Here is a 23235-nt window from a genome sequence, read left to right as displayed (position 1 = left end):
CACTTCTGTGGGTGTGTTGGTCTGTTACTTTATAATACGTGTTACTTGTTTTGACTCAGCTGTTTTCTCCCATTTCTTTACTCTGTTGATTTATGCATCATACTCCATTTATGTTCACTTTTTTTCTTAAGTATGTCTTTAGTAATTACCGAAGGTCTTTGGGCAGTAAACTTTTAGGTTTTGTTTGTCTGCAAATATTTTTATTTTGTTCTCAATCTTAAATGATCATTGGACATTATAAAATTCTAAGTTTCCAAATACTTTCCATCAGCAATTTGAAGATAATATTCCATTGACTTACAGCATATATACTTTTGCTAATGAAAATCTGAATTTCCTTCCCTAGAAATGTCTTTTTCTCCGCTTTTTTTTAAATTTATTTTTAGTTGAAAATTTCAACTTATTTTGCTGTGTATAGAATTAGAAGAAAGTAGGAAAATTAAAACTGGCAGCAAAGTTTTTTAATAACAGAAAACTTAATCATAAAAGAAAACATTGGTAACTGGATTTAAAATTTAAATCTGTTCTTCAAAAGACAAGAAAATGAAATTGCAAGCCATCAACGGAGGAAATATTTCTAATCCATATTTCTGATGAAAAACAAATAGGCCATAATCAAAATTTTTTTTAGATTGCAGTTCAAAGGACATCATCAGAAATTGAAAAGACAATTCACAGAATGGGAGGAAATATTTATAAATCATATATCCAATAAGAATCTTGTATCCAGAATGTGTAAAAGACTCTTACAACTTAGTAATAAACCCAATAAAAAATAGCGAAAAGAACAGACTTTTCTCCAAAGATAAATGAATAGGCAATAAGAACATTAAAAGATGCTCAACATCATCCGTCATCAAGGAAATGCAATTTAAAACTACAATGAATTACCACTAAAATAGCTAACATTTTTAAAAGATTGACAATACTAAATGTTGATGAGGACATGGGGCAAGCGGAACTTTCATATATACCTGGTGGGAATGTAAAATGGTATGACCACTATGGAAAACAACTTTGTACTTCTTATAAAATTAAATGTACACTTACCACATGACCAGCAATTTTATCCCTATTTACTCAAGAGAAATAAAAAACATGCCAAAAAGGACATATGTAAATGTTTATAGCACTTTACTCACAGTAGCTGAAAACTGGAAACAACCCAAATGCTATCTAATAGTTGAATGGATAAATGAGTTGTATTATAATCACACAATGGAATACTACTCAGCAATTAAAAAGAATAAACTACAGTATGTACAGTAACAGATGAATCTCAGAAACATGCTAAGTGAGAGAAGCTAGACATGAAAAAGTACATATTATCTTTACATAAAATTTTAAGACAAAATTATTCGATAGTGACTTACCTTTGCTGTGTTTGGGTACCTCGAATCTCTCAAAAGATTGCAATCAAAGTGTCAACTGAGATTAGCCTCCCCTGTGTGCTTGAGGTTGGTCTGCTATGCTCTCTCATGTGGTTGTTGGCTGGATTCAGTTCCTCACTAGCTATAGGCCAGAGGCCTTTCTCACTTTGTTGCCACATGGCCTTCTCCATAGGGCAGCTCATAACATGAAGGTAGCTTCTCATGGGATGAACAAGTGAGAGAGTGCAAGATTGAAGCCAGCCTTTTTTGTAACCTAATCTTACAATGACATCATCACTTTTGTGATTCTTTTCATTATAATTAAGTCACTACATACAGCCCAACTCAAGGGTTTGAAACCAGGAGATGGGATTATTGGGGACCTTCTCACAGGTCACCTAATTTAAAAGTAATGCTTTATATGTAATAATGTAGAGTTCACTAAAGGTTCATGCACTAAACTCTCATCTTTTAGTTAATGCCTAAAATTCCAGAGATTCAACCCATCAGTTTAAGATTTTAATTAGCAAAATATAGACTATCAAGGAAGAGTCTCCCTTTAGACTAGAGTAATAACTATTTTTACACTCTACTTACCTAAATGTGGGTATAGTGTATTTGCTCTAAATCTACTTTAGGTAAAGAGGGTAGGCAAAAAAGGTAGAAATAGGGAAACAGGACAGAACTGGTAAGCCCACATAAAACAAAAATACTGCAGGTTTGCCTACAATTAGCAGACCTGTTGATAGACCAACACAGTCTTCTCAGATTATGAATATGCACTGACATTTTGGTTTTGGTATTTTAAGTTTGTTTCTTGACCTTTTTAGACTGTGATTTTGTTTGTTTTACTTTAAAGGGCCCATGCTTGCAAGTGAATATTACACAATTTACTAAACCCAATTTCCTAAACCCACTTCTGTGATCTTAATTTCTATTTTCATGCATTTGCTCATGTTAAGGCTTTTGTAGAGATTAAATGAGTTAACATATGTAAAGCACTTAACACATGTAAAGCATATGGTAAGTGCTCAGTACTATTACTATGATAGATACTGATATCCTCTGCTGCTTCGACCTCCAATAGGTTTACTTTCCTTCCTCTATACCAGTAGTCCCCAACCTTTTCAGCACCAGGGACAGGTGCTCCTATGAGAATCTAATGCCTGGTGATCTGAGGTGGAGCTGAGGCGGTAATGCTAGTGCGGGAGAGCAGCTGCAAATACAGCTGAAGCTTCACTCGCTAGCTCATTCGTCACTCACCTCCTGCTGTGCGGCAGGTTCCTAACAGTTTATGGACCTGGACCGATATCAATCTGCAACCCAGGGGTTGGGGACTTCTACTCTATACCATTCTGCCCTGTCTTCAAATCTAGCCTGTTTTCTCTGTTCTTCCTCTTAAATAGTCTCACTGCTACTTAGCCCTACCAGAATTTCTTCTTTTTGCTCCTCAACACTCTACTTACAAAGACTGAGGTTGCCTATCCAAAATCCCCTCCTCTTTTCTTTTCTCTACTTTAACATTCCTGCATTCACATTCCCCTCTTTGCTTCAAATATCAGCTCTTCCTTCCAGCCTCAAATGAAGGAGCATTCGTCTGTGGCTAAGCCCTCCATCTCTATTTTTTTTAATTCTATTCAATTGGGATTAGGTTTGGCAGCGAATAAAAGAAAATCCCTAAATAACAGTGGCTTAAAAAAAGATAGGTGTTTTTCTCAGGTGAAACAAATCTAAAAGTAGACTATTTAGGACTGATAAGGCAGCTCCACCAGTTGTTTGGGAGCCTTTTTCTTCCTTCCTTCCTTCCTTTCCTTCCCTCCCTTCCTTCCTTCTTCCTTCCTTCCAGCCTTCCTTCCTTCCTTTAACTTCCTTCTGTATATTCCTTCCTTCCTTCCTTCCTTCCTTCCTTCTTCCTACGGCCAACTATATTCTTCCTTCCCATTCATCCTTCAGCCCCATTATTATTTTATTCCTTCCTCCTCCTCCTCCCTCCCTCCCACTCAACCCTACGTATTCCTTTTTCCTTCCTTCCTTTCCTTCTATTCCTCTTCCCTCACATGGCTCCCTTCCTTCCTCCTTCCTCCCCCGCCCCGTTTCTTTCATCTCCACTCCTCTATATGCCATCCATAGAGGTGCCCATTTCAGTCCTCATTACACCAGAGGCACAACTTTTCAGGAGTAAAATAGAGTTAAAGAGAGAATAGGGAGGACCTCCTCTCCCTTGAGATGTCTCCTAAAAAAACTAAAGAACATGCAGTTTATATCTAATTTAAAATTTAGCGTCATCTAACTGCAATGGGAACAATGAAAAAAAGCTATATTTGGTTAGTTGACAGTGTGCCCATAAAAAAAAAAAAAAAAAAAATCTGTACTTTGTGACTAAAAAATTTGGTTTTCTGCTATAAAGAAGAAAATAATACCCGTAGTGAGGCACTCATCCTTTCTCACCTCCAGCAATATCTATCTACTTTTTCTTTTTTAATTAAGTTTATTGGTTAATACAATTATATAATTTTCAGGTGTACATTATAATTTAACATCTGTATGTTCTATTGTGTTTACCACCCAAAGTCCTGTTTTCTTTGGCTATCATATATTTGATCCCCTTTACCCACCCCACCCTCCCCTTTACCCCCTATATTTGACCCCCTTTACCCCATCCTATCTTCCCCCTTCTCCCCCACTCCCTACCCTCTGGTAACCACTAGTCTATAGTCCAAGTACACGAGTCTCTGTTTGTTAGTCCTGTTCCTTTGTTGATTTTAGGTTTATATCCCACATGTAAGTGATATCATGTGATTTTTCAACTTTTTCTGTCTGGCTTATTTCACTTAGCATGATTACCTCGAGTTCCCTCCATGTTGTCGCAAATGGCAGTATTTCATCTCTTCTTATGGCTGAGTAACATTCCATTGTATATATGTACCACAGTTTCTTTAGCCAATCACCTATCGTAGGACACTGTGGTTGCTTCCATGTCCTGGCCACTGTGAATAATGCTGCTATGAACATCAGCATGCAAATTTCTTTAATCCATCTACTTTTTCGATCCCTTTCCATTCCCCTCAAACATTAGCTCTCTACTTTTCATCCTAAAACTGCAAAAAAAAATAATAAAATAATTATCGCTTTCCTTCATAATTTAATATTTCTTCTTTTCTGCTTACTCCCAATTCTTAGCCGCCATCTTACCTTTAGATCTCTGAGTTCCTGGGGTATTTAACATAATACCCTAAGTCTTTAAATTTTATTTTGTTTACATTTAACTTTCCGGGTAACACAAGAGCACATGTTAAAAAAAAAAAAAATTTATTATGCAAACGTCTCCTTCCATCACACCCCTAGCTATACATCAAGACTTTTAGAATTGCCAAAGATGGAGTGAGGTTGCTATGCAACTTCCCAATTCGTGTGAAACGGGGCGAGGGCACGCTGTTCCTACGAGTTTCGTCACCTCCACTAACGTCCTTCCTTGCAAAAGGTTGGTCTGCGTCTAGTACCGCACTGAAGTGAATGCTAAAAGCCGTACGCTTGGCGATAACCCAGTATTATGGCCGCGGCCTACATAAGAGGGGCGGAAGCACATACGAAATTCTCGCGAATTGCGGAGGCCTCGCGGAAAGCGCGACCGACGCAGTTCTCTGACGCACTTCCTGGGCGCCGGAACTGAGGCAGGGTGCGGTGGCCGCAAGCCGACAAGATGGTGGTCACTCGGTCGGCGCGGCCTCAGGCCAGTATCCAAGCTACGTCGGCTGAAAGCTCTGGGCAGAAGGTAGGAAATAACAAGGCTCCCTCATTCCTCCTCGACGCTTCTCGGATCGGTGCTCTCTGGGAGGTTATAGGGCGGTGCGAAGGTTCCGCGGAGCGTGAGGAGCGGCGAAAAGAGCCGGAGCTTGCCGCGCGCTGCTGAGTACCAGGTCCAGCCGTAAACCTGTCGCTTGCTCTTCAATCCTCACTAGTCTTTTAAGGCGGTCCTTAGGGTGGAACAGAGAGGTTAAGTAATTTGCTTTGGGTAGTTCAGCTCCGTAATGCAGATACCCAGCTCAAGCCTTTTAACTTTACTGTTCACACCGTATTAAGTGTGAGCTTAATTTAGCTGATTTGGACGGAAGGGCACCGTTATCACGTGGTGAGACTGGCAGTGGCCCCATAGCACCTCCTTTTGGCCTGGGAAGGTCTGCGGTGATGCCTTCTGGTGGCGCTCGGTGGCGCTGGTCGTCTACTGCTTCTGATTTTTTTGATGAAGGGGGTGGAACGTTAATTTACTTAATGTGTGTAAAGGTAACGGGAGCTACCGATTCTGTCAGTGTGTGTGCCTAACCACATCTTTGCTCAGTTAATATTCTCCTCTCTTCCCCATGCGTGTGTAGTAATGATGTAGGTCCACCTAGCATATTTGACATTTTTAAGTGAAGAAAATTTTCTCTTTTCAATCACTATTTTTTAATTTTTTTCCTCGCTAAAATCATAACCAAGACTTGGGTAAGGCAAGTGAAGCAAGGCCCTGCAAATGCCGGGGCAAATCTAGTGATGGCTGGTGGTGGTGGCAGTGGTGATGAGGGAGGACCCTGCAAGTACAGGGTCAGATTCAGTATTTTAAGATTTTGAGGTTTTTTTTAAGTCATGGGTGGTGGTGGTGGGGTTTGTGTTCATCTTGTTGACTGAGTTTTTTAGTGCTGTGTTAAAATTTGCTCCTGAGGGGAGTGTCTCATTCACTTTGCTCCTGTCCCAGCCCTACCTAAATTAATAGTATGTTTTCTCTGGCTTACAGAATTCTGCTAAAAGAATTCAAGCACATCTGAAAGGCAGGAAAGAATCTCCATCTGATGGCTCCAGTACTGCTGAATCACAAAGTACTGAGAAACAAAGTCCAGTCCCTAGAACTCCTAAAACTGGAAAGAGGAAGTGCAGAACTACAGGCTCATTACCAAAAATGAATAAACTATCTACTGATGGAGAGACCTCTGAAGCAGAGTCCAGTAGTTCTGTGTCTGAGCCCCAAGATCCCATTTTAAGAGTAACTAGGAGAAGGAAAATCTTAGTTGCATGTACCCCAGTGTCCAGTGTTAGGAAAAAACTAAAAATAACTCCAATAAATGAGTCTCATACTGAAGAAGAACTCTCTGAAGCAGAATCACATGTTTCAGGTATTTCTAGAATTGTGCCTCTTACAGTAATAACTAAAAGAACCAGAAGAATTAAGGCTAAATCCCTAACAGATCCAAGCCAAGAATCACATGCGGAAGCTGTTTCTGATGCTGAGTCATCATGCTCAGATATTTCTACATTTTCTGGATTTGCAACTAGGAGAACAACAAGGAGTATGCAGAGGAAATTACAAGCACTAACAGAGGAGAAAGATACTAAGATTATACCAGAAAATGAAAAGCCGATGATAAATACACCTCTGAATTCAAATACCAGACAAACTTCATCTTCTATACAAGCAAGATTTCTTTCTCAGATAAATGAGCCAGATTTCTCTAATAACGAAATCTGTAATGATTTTGATGATGATTCTTTCCATGGAAATTCGGGAAAAATACTAACAGTGCAAAAAGGCCAACATTTTAATATCCAGGAGGAAAAACTGGCCAGTGTTGCACCTCTCAAAGGAAGAAAGCAGAATTGTAAGAGTTTAACTGAAGAAGCTGAAGGAGTAATAGATGAGGGAAAAGAAATTAATGAGAAAAATTCTGAGTTGACAGGTCTTTCTGAACTTCAGGACACTAGCCTTCAGCAATTAGTTTCTCAAAGGCATTCAACACCCCAAAGTAACAAAACCACATCAAAGCCCTCAAATCTGAACTGTGAGGCTATAATGAAATCATTAGCTCAAACATTTGCAGTTGTGGAAATTGACAGATGGACTGAAGAGAGAAAAAGCACCATAAAAACAAGTGACTTGACATCTAGCGATGGTGGTGGTAGTGATGAAGAGTGCACTGTTATAGCTGTCAGTGACAACATGAACAAAGAAAAGAATGTAGATTTTGAGTGCGATGCCAAATCTCAGGATACAGGTGATTCTGTTTTATTACTTAGCAGCAGTGATGAAAGCCAGCAGTCTGAAAACAGCGGGATTGAAGAGGACACTGTGTGTTTTGTTGAAAATAGTGGTCAAAATGAGTCATTAAATGGAGACTCAGAAAATAGGTTAAGTGACAATGCATTGTTTGTAATTGACACAACTCCTGGTTTGAACACTGATAAAAATTTTTACTTGGATGAGGAAGACAAAGCCAGTGAGGTTGCCATTGAGGAAGAAGAGGAGGAAGAGGATGAAAAAAGTGAAGAAGAGCCATCAGATCATGACAAAAATAAAGATGATGAGTTTAGTGATGAAGATGACTTACTTAATGGCACAAAGTCTAAACTGTAAGTTTTACCTTTCTTTTAAAAAGTTTTTGATAACATTTTTCAAGTGGCTAATTTACCATAAAATATAATAGCATGGGAATTGAGAAAATTTTTACCTCAGGTTCTTTATGGGAAAGCTCTTGTTACCAACATTGTTCTTGTCCCTGAATGACTTTTTAAGTCATATTTCCCACCAATGATAGCTAAAAGTGTTCCTTTTGGTGATGAATTAGAAATCATCTGTTGGAATGTCCCTGCATGATTGTCAAGAGTAGTATAAAAGGGAAGGAAAATAACTTATTTTAGTACTATATGTTGATTGTAGAGAAATTGAAAAATAGAAGCCTGAGAAAAATAATCACCTATAATCCTGTTTATCCCCCTTTGAAAAGCGTTAATGTTTGGGGCTATTTCTTTAGTTACTTTTTCCCTTATAAATTTGTTTTTCCCAAGCACAAGTCCTTGGTAACAGTGTATCCACTGGAAATATACAGGTATCCTGGTAAGGAACTGTGAATTAACAGATGCCCAGTCTTCTCTCTAAACCAATGAAATCAATCTCTGAGGCTAGACTCCAGCATGCTTACTTTTTAAAGGTCACAGTCCTATCTTATAATTGTAATGTACATTCATAATCACTGCCAAGGCACTACAATAGAATGATTTCACTTTCCAGTAGAGGTTGATTAACAAAACTTTCAGCTGCTTAGTTTACATGAATAATTAGGAAAGAAAGTGACTGTACTTCCAAGTACACTTATAGAAAGGAGTTTTCAGTAATATGAAGTAGGAATTCTCATAAATATAGCAGGAGCCCAGGCCAACTGCAGAAGATTCTAGTTTGGTAGAGATCTCGGGTATGACATTTTTGAAAAGCTCCAATGGGAAATATGGATGCTCATTGCTGTTTAAAACTCACTTGATTTAGAGGCACTACCAAATGCCTTTGGTTACCCAGAAAAATATTCTAAGTTTAGATAACTTGGAAGTTCACAGTAGAAGAACCTGTCTTTCTCATTGGTTTCAGAGATGGAGGTAAGTACATTTATTAACTACTTATATAGGAAGTTGAGCTGAATTGCCAGATGTATCTCTTCTTTTCTTTATAAAAATCCTTTTATGAAATCTGTTGGCATATTATGTGGTCTTAAGCCTCTTAAAGAAAATCTGGAGAATGAACTTGGATATGATCCCCAAAAGATTTTTTGTTTCATTATTCATCTCAGAATTCTTTTCTTAATGACTTTATTCGATTTAAAATATGTATTTGTTCATCTTTTTCAGAATTCTATTGTAAAGATAAGATTCTTTTTGTTGACAGTTAAATGGGAGAAGAAAAAAATGATTTTAAAAAGTCTCAATTGTTTCCATTTTAATTAATTGATCTTTAAGTGACCATTTTTCTTTCAGTCTAAAATTGACAAGCAGCAGCATAGACCCTGGTCTCAGTATCAAGCAATTGGGTGGTTTGTATATTAATTTTAATGCAGACAAACTACACTCGAACAAGAAAACCCTAACACAGATCCAGGAGAAAAAGAAAAATGAGGTAAGTTACATGAAATGTCTCGTAGGTTTTTGTAGAACTAGCCAGTTACTTGTAGAAATGGTTAGTCCTTGGCAAGAGACTCATTTTTTTTTTCTTTTTATAAAGTCCTAGCAGTAAAAGGTGACTGCACTTGAAAAATACAGGATCAATGTTCCTCTTCCTACACCCACCACTTATGATCCCCAGGGGCTGCATTTTTGCTTTTCTTGCTGTACTTTTAGTTCTTAACTGTTCTGAACCCAGTTGAGAATCTGAAAGCTGTGCGTGCCTCCCTTGCCCTCCAGAAAAAAGTGCACATAGACATAAAATTGTACATTTAATTTCAGAAGGAAATTATAGAGTAAGTAACCTCATCTAAACCCTCGGCTTTAGCTGCCACTTTGCACAGCTTCTTCCCACTTCTGTATTTTTTAGCCTTGGTGCCTCTCAGGTCTTTCTTCAGGTCTTTAAATTCAGGTGGCTGTTACCTGTTCATTTGTGCTCAGGCACTTGACTTTACTAATTGCCCTACTTCTGTTCCCTGCCTGAACCAGCTCCTCCTTTTGTCTTCTCTATCCTGGTTAATGACTGCCTAAATCTCTTTCCCTTTTGTAGTCATTCACTAAGCCTGGGCTAGCTGCTTCTTACATGGTTTCTACTCTCTTCCCTTCTTTTCACTCCACTGTCACTGGCTCATCCAGGCCTTTGTTCTTCATCTAGACTACTGCAGTAACAACCTTCCTCTTTGTTCTTCAAGCTCCTCTCCGTATTCTTGCTAGATTTCTCTTTCTACAAACACAAATCTGATCATATTCACTTAAGTCCTTCAATGATTCCTCAGTCTTCAAGGTACTTGTTTTTCTCCAGCTCTGACCACTGTGTTCTCTCCATGGAAAACTATTGTAATTCCCTGAACATACCATGTTCTTTCCCAGTCCAATGCAGAGATCATAGATCACCGCCTTTGGGAAACATTCTTTGAAACTAGTCCTTCCCCAAACCTCCTCTGTGCTGCAATACCTGGTATTGATCAGATTCATTATTAATCATGATTTAATTGTTATTTTACTGTCTTTTATCTTTGTATTCCTAAATCAGGATTTCTCAGCCTCAGCAATACTGTTGTTTTGGGCTGACTAATTCTTCGTTGTGAGAGGATGTCTGCATTGTTGGATGTTTAGCAGCAGCCCTGTCCTCTCTAACACACCAGACGCGAGTAGCATCCATACCCCCAAACACACCAAAAATGTCTTCAGACGTTGCCAATTTCTCCTGACTGAGGACCACTTTCCTAATGCCTAGTATGCTACTTGACACACAATCTCTTTTTAAATAAATGTCATACTCTCTTTTCTGAATGATAGGAAAGTCTAGACTGCTGCTCTATGTCCAGAAACTTCTAGGCCTGAACCTGAATTAGGGCTATCTGAATTTCTGAGTTGATAATGTCAAATGTTATTAACTAAATTAAATTAATATTTGCTGTATTCCTGTGAACTATTTTGAGGGTTAAGGAGTAGTCAGTCATCTTTAGTTTTTGCACTGACATGACTGATTACCTGTATAAGTCTTCTTCTGTGGGAATGTCTATACTCTTTTGGGTTTTCATTTTTAAATAAGGTGTTCTTATTAATTTGTGGAAATGTATTTTGTATTTTAGTGGTATTAACCTATGGACTTTTACTTGTCTTTTTTAAGGTGTTTTTAATTGCATAAGTTTTAAAATTTTATGTGGTCAGATCTGTTAATCTTTTACTAAATGACTTCTGCATTTTTTTTTTTTTGTTACTTGCCTAGGATGACTAAATAGTGTCATACTGTTTATGTGACAATAGCTAATAAATACACAAAAAGATGATCAGCAAATGAAAATAGCCAAGAGGCATCACTGACAATATACAGAAAGATAACCACTACTGTTGGTGGCAATGTAAAGTAAAGCACACTGATTATGTTTGTATTGTTTTAATGCAAGACAGTTTAGCAGTATATCAAAATTTAAACAACCCATTTTTAGAATCTATTTTATAGAAATAATCACAAGTAAGCAGAGGTGATTACAATGTTTAATGGAAAAAAAAGTAATAGACTGTTAAACTAAATGTCAGAAGAAAAATTGTGATGTATTTATAAGTTCTTGATCTGTGTATGAATTGACATTGAAAGGTCATCCAAGATACATTGAGTTGCAAAAAGCAGATTTGTCTAGATAGGTGATATCGTTGGTATAGCATAAAAAGTGTTTTTTAATTGAAATATGTATCACTATACTTAATAGTCTAGCCAATTTCTTCAGATCACAAGAAGCTGTTTCACCAGCATTAAAGAACTTATTAAAAATTAGTCAGGTTTTTTTCAGAGGTTTCAAGAGCTATTGTGGCATTGTTCCTATTGTCTATATTTCACTTGTTTGGTGCAGGTGCATGGTTGCAAACCAACAAATACAAATGGACACATTTATGTAAATCTGATGTGTGCAGATTTCCTAAAATAATCCTGCAGTTTGCCTCCTAAAATAGTTTTATTGTGATACAATTTACAAATTTAAGGACAGGAACAACTTTGCAGTAGTATATGCATAAAGAAGATTAATATATTTGGAGTAGTCTTCAGTCTGAGAGGTTTTTCCTTTATAAGAGAAAAAATGTTGAAGTTATATGACATTCTGACATTCTTTTGAAACCAATTGAATATTTTTATAGTTTCTACAGAAAGCTATCATTACTCCTGATTTTGAAAAAAAAGACTGTGTTCCACCATACCGTGAATCAAAGTATCAACTTCAAAAAAAACGCAGAGTAAGTATGACTCTCATTACTTAGACTGTTTAGATGTGTTTGACGGTATGTGTTCAGTTTATAAAGCATCATTGTAGTCTGTGCCAATCCAGTCTCATCTCGTGTGATCACGTATGTTCTAAGGATGGGGTGACTGGGACACTGGAAATTGTATTATGAATCCCCAGGTCACCACAGTGTTGTTGTGCATGCTGTTGCTGCCTGTCCGGTATCCCTTTTTAAAATGAAGCAAACTTGATGTTGGGTAAAGTGTTAAAAATACACACACACGTATGTATGTATATCCAAAAAAAATTGTCATGGATACCTAAGGGCCCATAAACACATTTTATATGGATTTTCACAAAGTGAAAGTGCACCAGGTGGTACACATAGATGCAGCTTTTTCTTTCCCTTCAAAACAGTGACAGCCACCATGCAAGGTCACTGTCCAAACCTCTTGGCTCCTGGGTACTGTTCATTAAAGGCTAGGAACTCTGTTACAGGCTGTTGTAGGGAACTTAATGTAGCCAGCTAAAAACCCTGGTCTACTTAATGTGCTATTTTCTTTAGTATAACATAGGGGATTGCATCTATTTGGCATTTCAACTAATAAGCATAAAGAAGTCATAAAGAGAACTTGGAGGAAAATTTGAGGAAGGTACTCCAGTAACAGCTTGTCACTATTATGAAGCACCTTGTTACATGGTAGACATTTCATAATATCTGTTGTATGAATGTAACAAAAAATAAAATTAAGCATATCACTTGCTAGTTTTCAAAAAAATATTTTCCAAAGAAATAGAAATTTCTTGACTGTTGGAGTAAGTGACTTAGAGATACATAGGTGACTGAATAAGTTAATGTTTACATTTAAGCTCCAGAAGTGAAAATGTTTTTGTATACTATCACATGTAGGTTGTTTTAGATAAGAAAAATTAAAGCTGTGGGTTATTCTCCCACCAAGTCAGCAGTTCTTACTAAAAGACAAAATTAAATTTTAAGGCGCCTTCATTTATGAAACTGATAATGCTTTACATAATTTACCAATCACTTTTTTGTGATTTAATTCCTTTTATGAAAGATGAATCTGGAGAGTAATACATTCTGTAAAGTAACCTTATTTGTTTTTAATTAATGAAATTTTCTGTATATAGAATTTTGGGGGAAATGAGGTATAATTTATACACTGTTTATTAAAATTAGAATTTTGTTTTTGAAATCAATTTCAGAAAGAGCGGCAAAAAACAGCAGGTGATGGCTGGTTTGGTATGAAAGCTCCGGAATTGACGGATGAACTAAAAAATGATCTCAAAGCACTGAAGATGAGGGCTAGCATGGACCCAAAAAGGTTTTACAAGAAAAATGATAGGGATGGCTTCCCTAAGTACTTCCAGGTATGAAGCAAACAGAATACTACTGATGATGATCTATGGATTTTAGTTTGGAAAGCACTATAGCGTGATCTTTCTCTTTACTATTAAAATAGACAAATATTTACAATGCGCATCTGCTCAGGGCATATAATAATGGCCAGAACTCAATTCAGACAGCCACCAGCTAGTCATGGCTTTCTGTATACAGACAGTGTTGCAAATGGTAACTGGGTTCCTAGGTCAGCTCTCTAAAACTTATAGAACCTGTAAGATGGCTGTTCCATATATGAACACTACTAGCCTAAGAGCAAGAATCCTTGCAGGATCGAGGGGAAAAGGGAACCATTTGCACCAAGCTCCTCTTCTTTTCAAGGCAAGTTCTGAAAATAAGTTAAAAGTTGGTTTTCAGAGTGTTTTCAGATGAAAGTCCCGTGGAGTCATCCTCTGGTAGCTCTTTGAAGTTCATTTTGTTGTTCTTGACTACCTCTCATGTTACTCATCTGGATTAGTATAATATTCTTTCTTCCCAGGTCTGTCTTCTCTCTAGTCCATCCTCCACATTGTTGCCAGTCATCTATTTTTTAAAACAACAACAACAACAAAAAAGGCAATCTGTTTATGATACACCTCAGGTCAATATCACAGGTAGCATTCAGCAGTACCTTCAATGAGTCTTTGTGACCTGTAGGATAGAGTCTATATCCCTTAATATAGCCCTTCACAGTCTGCACTCAAACCAGTTCACCAACCCTTCCTTTGTCACATAGCCTCTTAAGTGTGAACACATTCAGCTACTCAGTCTTCTCAGAATATGCACAGACTGGTCTGGCACTGCTTGGCTCTGCAGTTTGCTTGGTGAAATTTTACCCATTTAAATTCAAGCTAAAATGTCACTCTTTATGAAACCGTCTTTACCTCCCTTAGGATTGGTCACTTAGTTTTCAGAGCCTTTTTAGTGTTTTCAGCATAAAACTGTTGTGCTTTAAATTTTTAGTTACCTAATGGATCTTCTTTAAGACTATGGGCTCCTCACTGCCAGGGATCACATATTCTTTGTTTCCTTAACACCTGGGACAGTGCTTGACATATAGTAGATGCTTGGTAAATTTTATTCAGATGAATATATGAACTAATGCAGAGTGGTCAATAAGGTTCTAAGCTGGAAGCATTGATGATAACCTAAAAGATCAAATAGGTATGTAGTAGAATTGATGTGTCAGTTTCATTAAATTGGGAAGCTAAGTTTGTAATATCTGTCCCACTTTTTCCCTCTAGTTACACTGTTCAGCAAAAATTTATGTACTGTCTAGCACTAAATATATAACAGGAATTTTGGATTTATTACAAATTCTAGTAAAGAAGTATCATTAGTATGACTTAATGCAAATTGAATAGGTGATATATTTTTGCTTTTAAAAAATGGCAGAATTAACTTTGATATTGGTGTAATGTAAGCTTGTGTTTTTCATTCCTTTCTATAAATATACTTTGTTAGATATACTCTGAAATTTGAAAGCAGTGTGGTATTCAGGTATTGCATGACTTATTTCAATCATTTCCTAGATTGGAACCATTGTTGACAATCCAGCTGACTTCTACCATTCACGAATTCCTAAGAAACAAAGGAAGAAAACTATTGTGGAAGAACTGTTGGCTGATTCTGAGTTCAGAAGGTAAAGGAGTTTGTTTCACTTTATAATTGTATGCTTTCTTTAGAATATGCATAAACTTTAAATTTCAGATAATTTTAAAATGCTTTATAGCACAGTTTCTCAACAGCAGCACAATTTACATTGTGGATGGGATAATTCTTTATTGGGGGACTTCCAAGTGCATTATAGAATGTTTAACAGCATCCTTGGCCTCTACCCATTATATGGCACTCCCCCACACCATTCAAGACAATCCGAAATGTCTTCAGACATTTCCAGTGTCCCCTGCAGGGCGCCACCATTCCTAGTTTAGAACCACTGCTTTAGAGGGAAGTTTGAACATATTTGACTGGCTAGAGAAGAATGAGCCTGCAAAGAAGACTGGGAAAGAATAGCCAACGGATATTAAGAAACCAGGAGGACACAGTGTCATAGAAGTCAAGGAAAGAGAATGTTTTAAGCAGATGTAAGCCAGACAGAGTTGATAACAGGGATCAATGCTGCTGAGACATCAAGTGAAACAAGAACTAAAAACTTCCTTGGGATTTAGTTACATTGAAGTCACAGTTACTTTGGCAGGAGTTTTAAGGGAGTGATGGGGAGGATACCAGACTGGAGAATGAGTTGAAAATGAAGAACATAACTGAAGAAGTTGTTGTGAAGAGGGAGGGAGAGGCAGGGCTAGGTGATATGGAATTAGAGGATTTTTTTAAAAATGGGAGCAATCTGAGTACGTTCAAATGTCCTCGAAGCAGCTACATTATAGATTTAAAATCATGTCTCATACAGAAACCTCTTGCTGAGGTTCCAGATTGGTTTAATAGCAAAAGTGAAAATATTTATCAGGGGTTTTAAAAATAATGTAGATGATAATAGGCAAGGAAAACAAAGTTTACTCGATGTTATGTAAGCTATTTAATGAGTCTTGGTAATGGAAGAACTTTAGAAATAAGCACTGTCAACATTGCTGTGATTTTTGAGATTGTCATCAAGATTACAGTAGGTCAGATTCTATCCATATATGGTAGTGTTGAAACACTAAAAAATAATCTTAGAATAAGAAAGTTGAGACAGTAAACTAGAAATTCAGAATGAAAGTCATAAAATTACAGGTTAGAGGTTGTCTTATCAATTCATTGTTTTCTGTACTTCAGTCATTGAATACAATTTTCACAATGTTTTCGTTATCTGTATACTGCTTACTTTAAAAGGAAACTTTATAGATACTGTAAGTGGGTGTTATATTTTTCTATGTACATTAATATATTACTTTAAGTGAATATTGTTAATCACCTAAATTTAATGCCACAATATGTGAAACACTCTATTAGTCCATCTCTTCATGAAAGTTTTAATTCTCTCTACAACCATCTCAAGAGGTTTTCTGTCCTTTGACCACTTTGGGATAGGGAACTTAACCAAATATAGAATGCACTTAACCAAAGGTGTTCATTAGTAGTAATGTCCTGACAGAGGAAAATATGCTTTTGTATTGTATGCAGTTTTTAGTTTTGTTTTTTATTTTTAATCTAACTTTGGGTTTCTTAGAAAGTGTGTAAATTGTGGTTTTAGGTTTTGAGTGAGCTATAAAGTTGTAAATGGCTTAGTTTGTTTTAAAGAGATTTTTATCTTATCTTCACTTTAGTAATGTGATAACAGATTTATGTAAAGTGAACATGCTTTAGAACAAAGGAGATTTTGTATGCTTTTAGAGAATTTTTTAATTTTTCATAATTGTACTGACAGCCCTTTATTGAAGCTTCTAGCAACTACATCAATATTTTTCTGCAATAAATTGTGCTTCTGTGTTTCTAAAGCCCAAAACCCAAGGAAATATAGACTATAGCAGTAGTTCTCTGGTCTGAGGATGCCTTTGAACTTAAAAATTATTGAAGATCCAAAGAACTTTTGTGGGTTACATTTATCAATATTTACCATGGTGGAAATTAATATTAGGAAACTTTAGATATATTTATTAATTCATTTAAAAATAATAAACCCATCACATTAACATAGTTTCATGAACAAAACAAAAATAATTTAGTACAAATCTCTTTAATGTCTGGCTTAAAGACAGTTGGAGCCTCATATCTGCTTCTGCATCAGTCTGCTTTGATAACATATATTGTGTAGCCCCTGGAAACCTTTAGTGTACACTGTACACTCATGAGAGAATGAGCATGAAAAAGGCAACAGTGTCTTCAGTAGTCTTGTGAAATAGTTTTCAGCAAATAAACCCCTTGAAAGGGTCTCATTCCCAGACCATACTTTGAAAACCATTGGTCTGTGGTGTATTTAAGGTTCTAAGAAATATATTGTGTATTTTCAGGTAAGTGTAAACTTTTTGTTCTGCTTAGACCTTATTTTACATTTCTACTCCACAAAAGTATTTAAAGCATTTGATATTCTCTGGTAGCTGGATGTAGGGCATGGGTCTCTAGTGAAGGGTTTTCAAGAGCTTCCCTCTACAGTTGCCATTTTTTCTTAACAGATTAAGCTCTATGAGGACAGGGACTTTGGCTGTCTGGTTCACTCCTGTCTCCAACTCCTAGTGTGGCTCCTTACACACAGTGGAACTTAATACAAACGTAATGAATAGATGGTTAAAATGCAAAAAAAAAAAAATGAGATTTAGAAGTGGCTTCCCCCTCACCAAAAGGTTACATTAACTTCTAATGTCTGGTATGTCACATACTTTAGAATTTAAAAGTTTGGTTTTTCTTTTTAGATACAACCGAAGGAAGTACTCAGAGATCATGGCTGAAAAAGCAGCAAATGCAGCAGGAAAGAAGTTTCGAAAGAAGAAGAAATTTCGCAATTAAGATTCACAAAGCAAATCACAGTATTTTACATTTCCCCTTTATTTATTTACTAAAGATGTTCTTGAAAACTAACCATCACATAAAATAGACTGGCCCTATTTGTAAATAGGGATCTCTTTTTGGAAAAAGTTGATTTGAGAATCATGCGCCCCTTGGAATAAAAATAGTTGTGTTTATAAAAGACACACCCATGCTTAGACCCTTTGAGGGAAGAAAGGAAAAGAACCTAAACCAATTTAAGATAATTAACATTTTTATAAAGTTTTCAATGCTTGTTTATTTAAAGAAAATTGAATTAAAAGACATTTAGAAAGTATGAAGTTTGTTAACATTTAAAAATATGTAAAATAATGTTCAAAGATATATATAATAATATTGTAATTAACAATATTTCAATTAAGATGTAGAGGTATGTATGTAGGAGGAAGATGATAGACAAGAAATGCCCTTTTACAAGCTGTAAACTTAAGTCTAGAAACTACAGATACAGGGATCTGCTTGCGGCCAATATAAAAGTCATAGTTGAAACTAAAGAATGGTACAAGTGTTCTTAGAGCAAATGTATGTTAGTATGTGACCAGAGAGCTAAATGAAGCTATAAGGAGGACTTAAAAGATAATGAAGACTACCTAAAAAAATTCTGGGGTTAAAGTTGATGAAAATAGGCCTTCAAAATACCTTAAGATCTTGAAAGATTTCTAAAATAGCCCATCTTGTTCCAAAATGTTTTTAAAAGTTTATTAAAAAAATGCCTATAACACAGCTAGTTTTTTTTTTTTTTTAAGTGAGGAAGTTGGGGAAAGGAAAAAGTGAGGATGGAAGAAATTAGTTGAAGCCAGACTGAAGTTAATAAACAATTCTGTGAAACTGTTTCTAGCATAATTTCTAGCATCTAACACAAAAATCAGTTCTGTGTTCAGTGTTCTGCCTTAAGATAAAAACAACTACTTTTGAGAAACACCATTATCCTTGTAATGCCTGAGATCATGGGTCCCCATAACAAGAATGTAAGATGGGAGGCTATACTTGGCTGTTTAGAGGATAAATGGCAGGATTTTAAAGAAAAGGAAAAGGGGTGAGGTTGAGGGCCAGAGAAGTCTGTATAGAAAAGTTTAATAATCCTTGAGTAACTGGGATAAATACATGGGATCCCACTCTTAGAAATAGCAAATTAGAATAAAACATCATATAAAACATTTTAATACTATTTCTGGGACATGTGCAGGTATTCGTTTAGTTTCTCAAGCAGTGACAACTATTCAGAGTAAAGTACAATTTATTGAAAGTTTTCAGTAAAGGTTAAAACAAAATAATACTTTCTAGTTAACTAATTCCTCAAGCATCTGGCTAATTAAAATGTAAAATTCATCTTACTGTTACACCATTTAAAAGTGAAGAAATGTTTCCAGTTTTAAAAGCTTCCAAGAAGCAGGGTCAAAAGCATGATCTGTAGCTGTCATAAGCAGATCAGTTTTATAAAAGAAACATCACAAAACTGAAATGTGAAATTAGGTAACAGTGGAGAGAGGTTCTGAAATGGAAAGGGTTATCCATAAGTACTCACTGAACACCAACCGTGAGAAAGACAAAAACTTATTTTTAGGCCCAGGTTATGGGGTGGTACATATGTTCTTTCCAGTTATAACGGTCATAGCAAATTACCCCAAAACTCAATGATTCAAAACAACCACAATTTTATTATAACTCATGATTCAGTGGGTCAAGGCTTGGCTGAGTGATTTGTGCTCTTCACAATATCAAATAAGGTCATTTGGTGGTATTCAGCTGGCAGCTAAGCCAATCTGGAAGGTCCAAGACACTTCCCTAATACTCCTGGCACCTGATAATGTTCTCTCTTAAAAGTATGATGACAATTGAAATTTTTCTTCATTTTAACAGTATAGCATAAAAATTGCTATAAAATCATGACCTACACACACTGTATGGCACTGAAGGCTCTAGCATGGTTAAATGGGCTCAACACATTAGTATTTAGGAAGTTCTCCCTGCCTGCCTCCTTCCTAGTCACCCCTCCTAAGGTAAACAGGAGTTACCTGATTGAAGTGAGCCCAAGATATTCATGGGGCTGCATTTTTTACAAATGAACAAGGTTGCTGTATAAAATAGGTCAGAAACCATGTGCAGTCACACTTGCCTTAGTAGAGGTCAGACCTGTCATCTTCTCACCTAAACAAGGTGGGAAATTGGACTTGGGACTTTCCTGAGCCAGGCTTTTTCTATTAAAGGCAGGGCATGATGATGGATGGGGGAGATGGGTTGTTCCATCACAGCTTACCTGAGAAGTCCTGCAGTCAGGGTGCATGTGAGTGCTACTTTCCCACTGATGCCTGGGCCCACCCCATCCCCAAAGACTGTGAACTCAACGATCTCAAACATTTCAGCCACTCTTATTCTTCCAATCCTCCATCTTCATCAGGATCCGTTTTCCTCCCAAAACAATCAGGACCCAATTGGTCTGACATTTCAAAAATTCTCTCGCTCCCTCCCCATCTCTCATTCTCTTTTTTCCCCTGTTATTCTCACCTGTCAATCTCAGCAAGGGGAACATCCACTATTCCTTATCTGTCCAGATTACTGAGTTTTGAGAAGACCATGAAGCTACTTACTCCGCTGGGCTTTCACTGCTACTACACTATTATTCGATTGTGATTACTTCCCAACAAGTTCATTCATTCTACTGGTCAGCCAATCACCACAGAATTGAGTCCTATACATTATTTAAGCACCAGGGTACGCCAGTGTACACCAGTGAAGAAGACATAGCCCCTTCACCCAAAGAGCTTGCAGGAGATAAATGGCATGCTCATTCTCCCAGAGATCCCCTAACACCCACTCTTACCTTCAACAGATTACTGTCTCCTACTTAACCAGTGTAGCCCATCTGACTAAGGCTGTCTTAACTCTTTGTGACTCTAAATGTCTAATGAAACTATTCCTGCATGCACTCCAACTGCTATATTCAATGGCTCTTTTTCATTTTTTTTTTTTTATTAGACACTGCTGACCTTTCCTTCCTGAAGCACCAGCTTCTCATGGCTTCTGCAGGAAGATAAACTTCTGTTTATCTACTCTTTTTTTTTTTCCTTCACTGATTTTCTTACTCTGACCACAACTTGTTGGTTTCCCATAAAGCCTGCCCTCTTATCTTCTGAGTATCTTTTCCTCCCTCTCCTACAGCTTTTTCTCTCACCTCTCTACAAAAGACCCAGTCTCCATCCCTACATCTCTGCTACAGATGCACATTTTGAATTAACTATACAACATGCCCATCCAAGTGTCATGAAGTCATCTCAAACTCAACATACCCAGGAACAGACACATCATCTTACTGAGATGGTTAAATACGTGCTTAGCACTATACCTGGCACATAAACAAGTACTGAAAGAAAAGCTACTATTTCCCTGTTCTCCATCCTCCCTGCATTGGGGAAGTCTTTCCAAAATAGTTTTAATGAAGCTCATGCATTTTTACCTTCTATGGCCCACCTCTGCCTAACAAAACATGCAAAAACCCCTACATTCAAGATCTGACACTCAAGACCCTCTATAAAATGACACCACCACAGGCTTATATTCACCACTCCCCTGCTCATGCCTCAACCGTCATATGTGCTGGTTATTTGCCTGGTTCTCTCTCTGCTCTGGAATGCAGATAACTACATTTCCCAGAGTCCTTTGCCAACTGCCTTCCCAGTGAGACAATGGCCTAAGACTGGAGGGCAGAAGAGGAGGTTTTCTCTCTCTCTGTCTTGGGTTGGGTTGTGGCTCTGCTATTTTCCACCTCCCACAAGGCAGCCCCCCACATAGTAGCCCAGGCTTCTGGGTTTTGGTAACACCATCTCCTCTTATTGTCCTACTGTTGCAACCTCTGAGTTGTCTATACTTTCAGCGTTTCCATCACCTGTGTAAAAATTCCCTAAGTTGAATTCTCTAGAGTGATTTTTTTCTGCTTGGACCCAACTGATACATTTCAGCCAAACCAAACTAGTTGACACTGAGTATTTGGTCAGTCAACATATACCAAATTCTATGCATGCCAGCTACTGCACCAGATAGAGAGTTTTCACCATTTATGTCTTTGTTCATATGGTTAACTCCACCTAATATATTTTCCTTGCCTCCATCCTACCTAACAAACTACTACTGACCTTTCAAGCCTATTCAAAAATCAGTATTTTGAGCACCTATCTACTTTGTGTGAGGCATTGTGCTAGGTGCTGGGGTGCCCAGGGAAGGAATAAGGCTGTCCCCGGGCATCACGGAGCTGACAGTCTCCATTTCTTCATAAAACCTTTTTTGGGGATTTTCTCCACTGATTTGTATACTCTTGAAATTCCCATTTAACTGTGCTTGTTTTTATTTGTATTTAACAAACAAATATATCACTTACTAAATGCCAGGCACTGTTCTAAGACCTTACAAGTAACTTTTTATATAACTGTCATGTATGTACACATGATACATATGTATACACACACACATGACAATAATAACTTAGGTAACTAGGTAAACCTATGAGGTAGGTGCTACTACTATCTTCATTTAATAAGTGAAGAAACTGAGGCACAAAGAGGTTAAGTAACCTGCTTATGGTTACAAAGCTAATAAATATTTTTGTCACACCTTTATTTTAGCCTTGCATTCTAGCTATCTGCATGCCTGTTTCAGCATCACCAGCAGGAACTGATGAACTTTTTTACAAATCAATGTGGCCACCTGGGGAGGAAAAGCTACGAGTCCCACCTTTCCATAGGACATGCATGAAAGTAGTATATGCAACTTCGGCAAGGTGTCCTTCAAAGTAGGGTGAGCTTGGAATGGAGCTCTATCCCTTTATTCCCCCGCCTAACTCCAATGACCTGATGGCAGAGGCAGAAGCAATCATTTTGGAACATGAGGTGGGAGCTCATTATAAGGAAGAAAGAATAAGGAGCCTGAATCTCTTATGATCAAGTAGCTGCCATTCCCTAGACTTCCACATGAGAAAAGAAACTTCTATATGCCAAATCTGCTGTTATTTTGAGTTTCCAGTCACTCATAACCAAACTAACCCTAATTTACGGAACCACCAATCCATGGCTGTCTGTCTTTCACTAGGATGAACTCTTTAAGAAAATGCAATTGATCTCACTCATCTTTGTCTTTCCTTCTAACATGGTTCCTTGCACAAAGCCAGTACTCAAAAAGCAGGTGTCAAATTGAAGGTGAATGAGGTTCTAAAATATTTTTAAATGCCGATGAATATTGAAAACCTCAGAGCAGGAGGAAGCTGGAATGAAACCACTCCTGGACACTGTTCTTTAGAGTCTGTATTGGCCATAAGCAGCAA

The 23235-nt window shown here is 37.2% G+C and overlaps 1 protein-coding gene across 1 annotated transcript; it reads left to right on the top strand.

Annotated features, from left to right (window-relative positions):
- The first annotated feature begins 4996 nt into the window (after window positions 1-4996).
- DNTTIP2 (deoxynucleotidyltransferase terminal interacting protein 2) lies at window positions 4997-18070 on the top strand. The gene is made up of 7 exons (XM_039874794.1): window positions 4997-5142; window positions 6142-7748; window positions 9141-9279; window positions 11961-12056; window positions 13268-13432; window positions 14975-15084; window positions 17792-18070. Exons 1-7 carry the CDS (start codon window positions 5071-5073, stop codon window positions 17883-17885), a joined length of 2283 nt encoding a protein of 760 aa, XP_039730728.1. The 5' UTR covers window positions 4997-5070; the 3' UTR covers window positions 17886-18070.
- The last annotated feature ends 5165 nt before the right edge of the window (window positions 18071-23235 follow it).

This window comes from Pteropus medius, unplaced genomic scaffold, assembly GCF_902729225.1.
Source record: "Pteropus medius unplaced genomic scaffold, Ma_sr-lr_union100, whole genome shotgun sequence".
NCBI lineage: Eukaryota > Metazoa > Chordata > Mammalia > Chiroptera > Pteropodidae > Pteropus > Pteropus medius.
The sequence above is the reverse complement of the archived record's forward strand: the minus strand, read 5'-3'. Positions and strand labels throughout refer to the sequence as shown.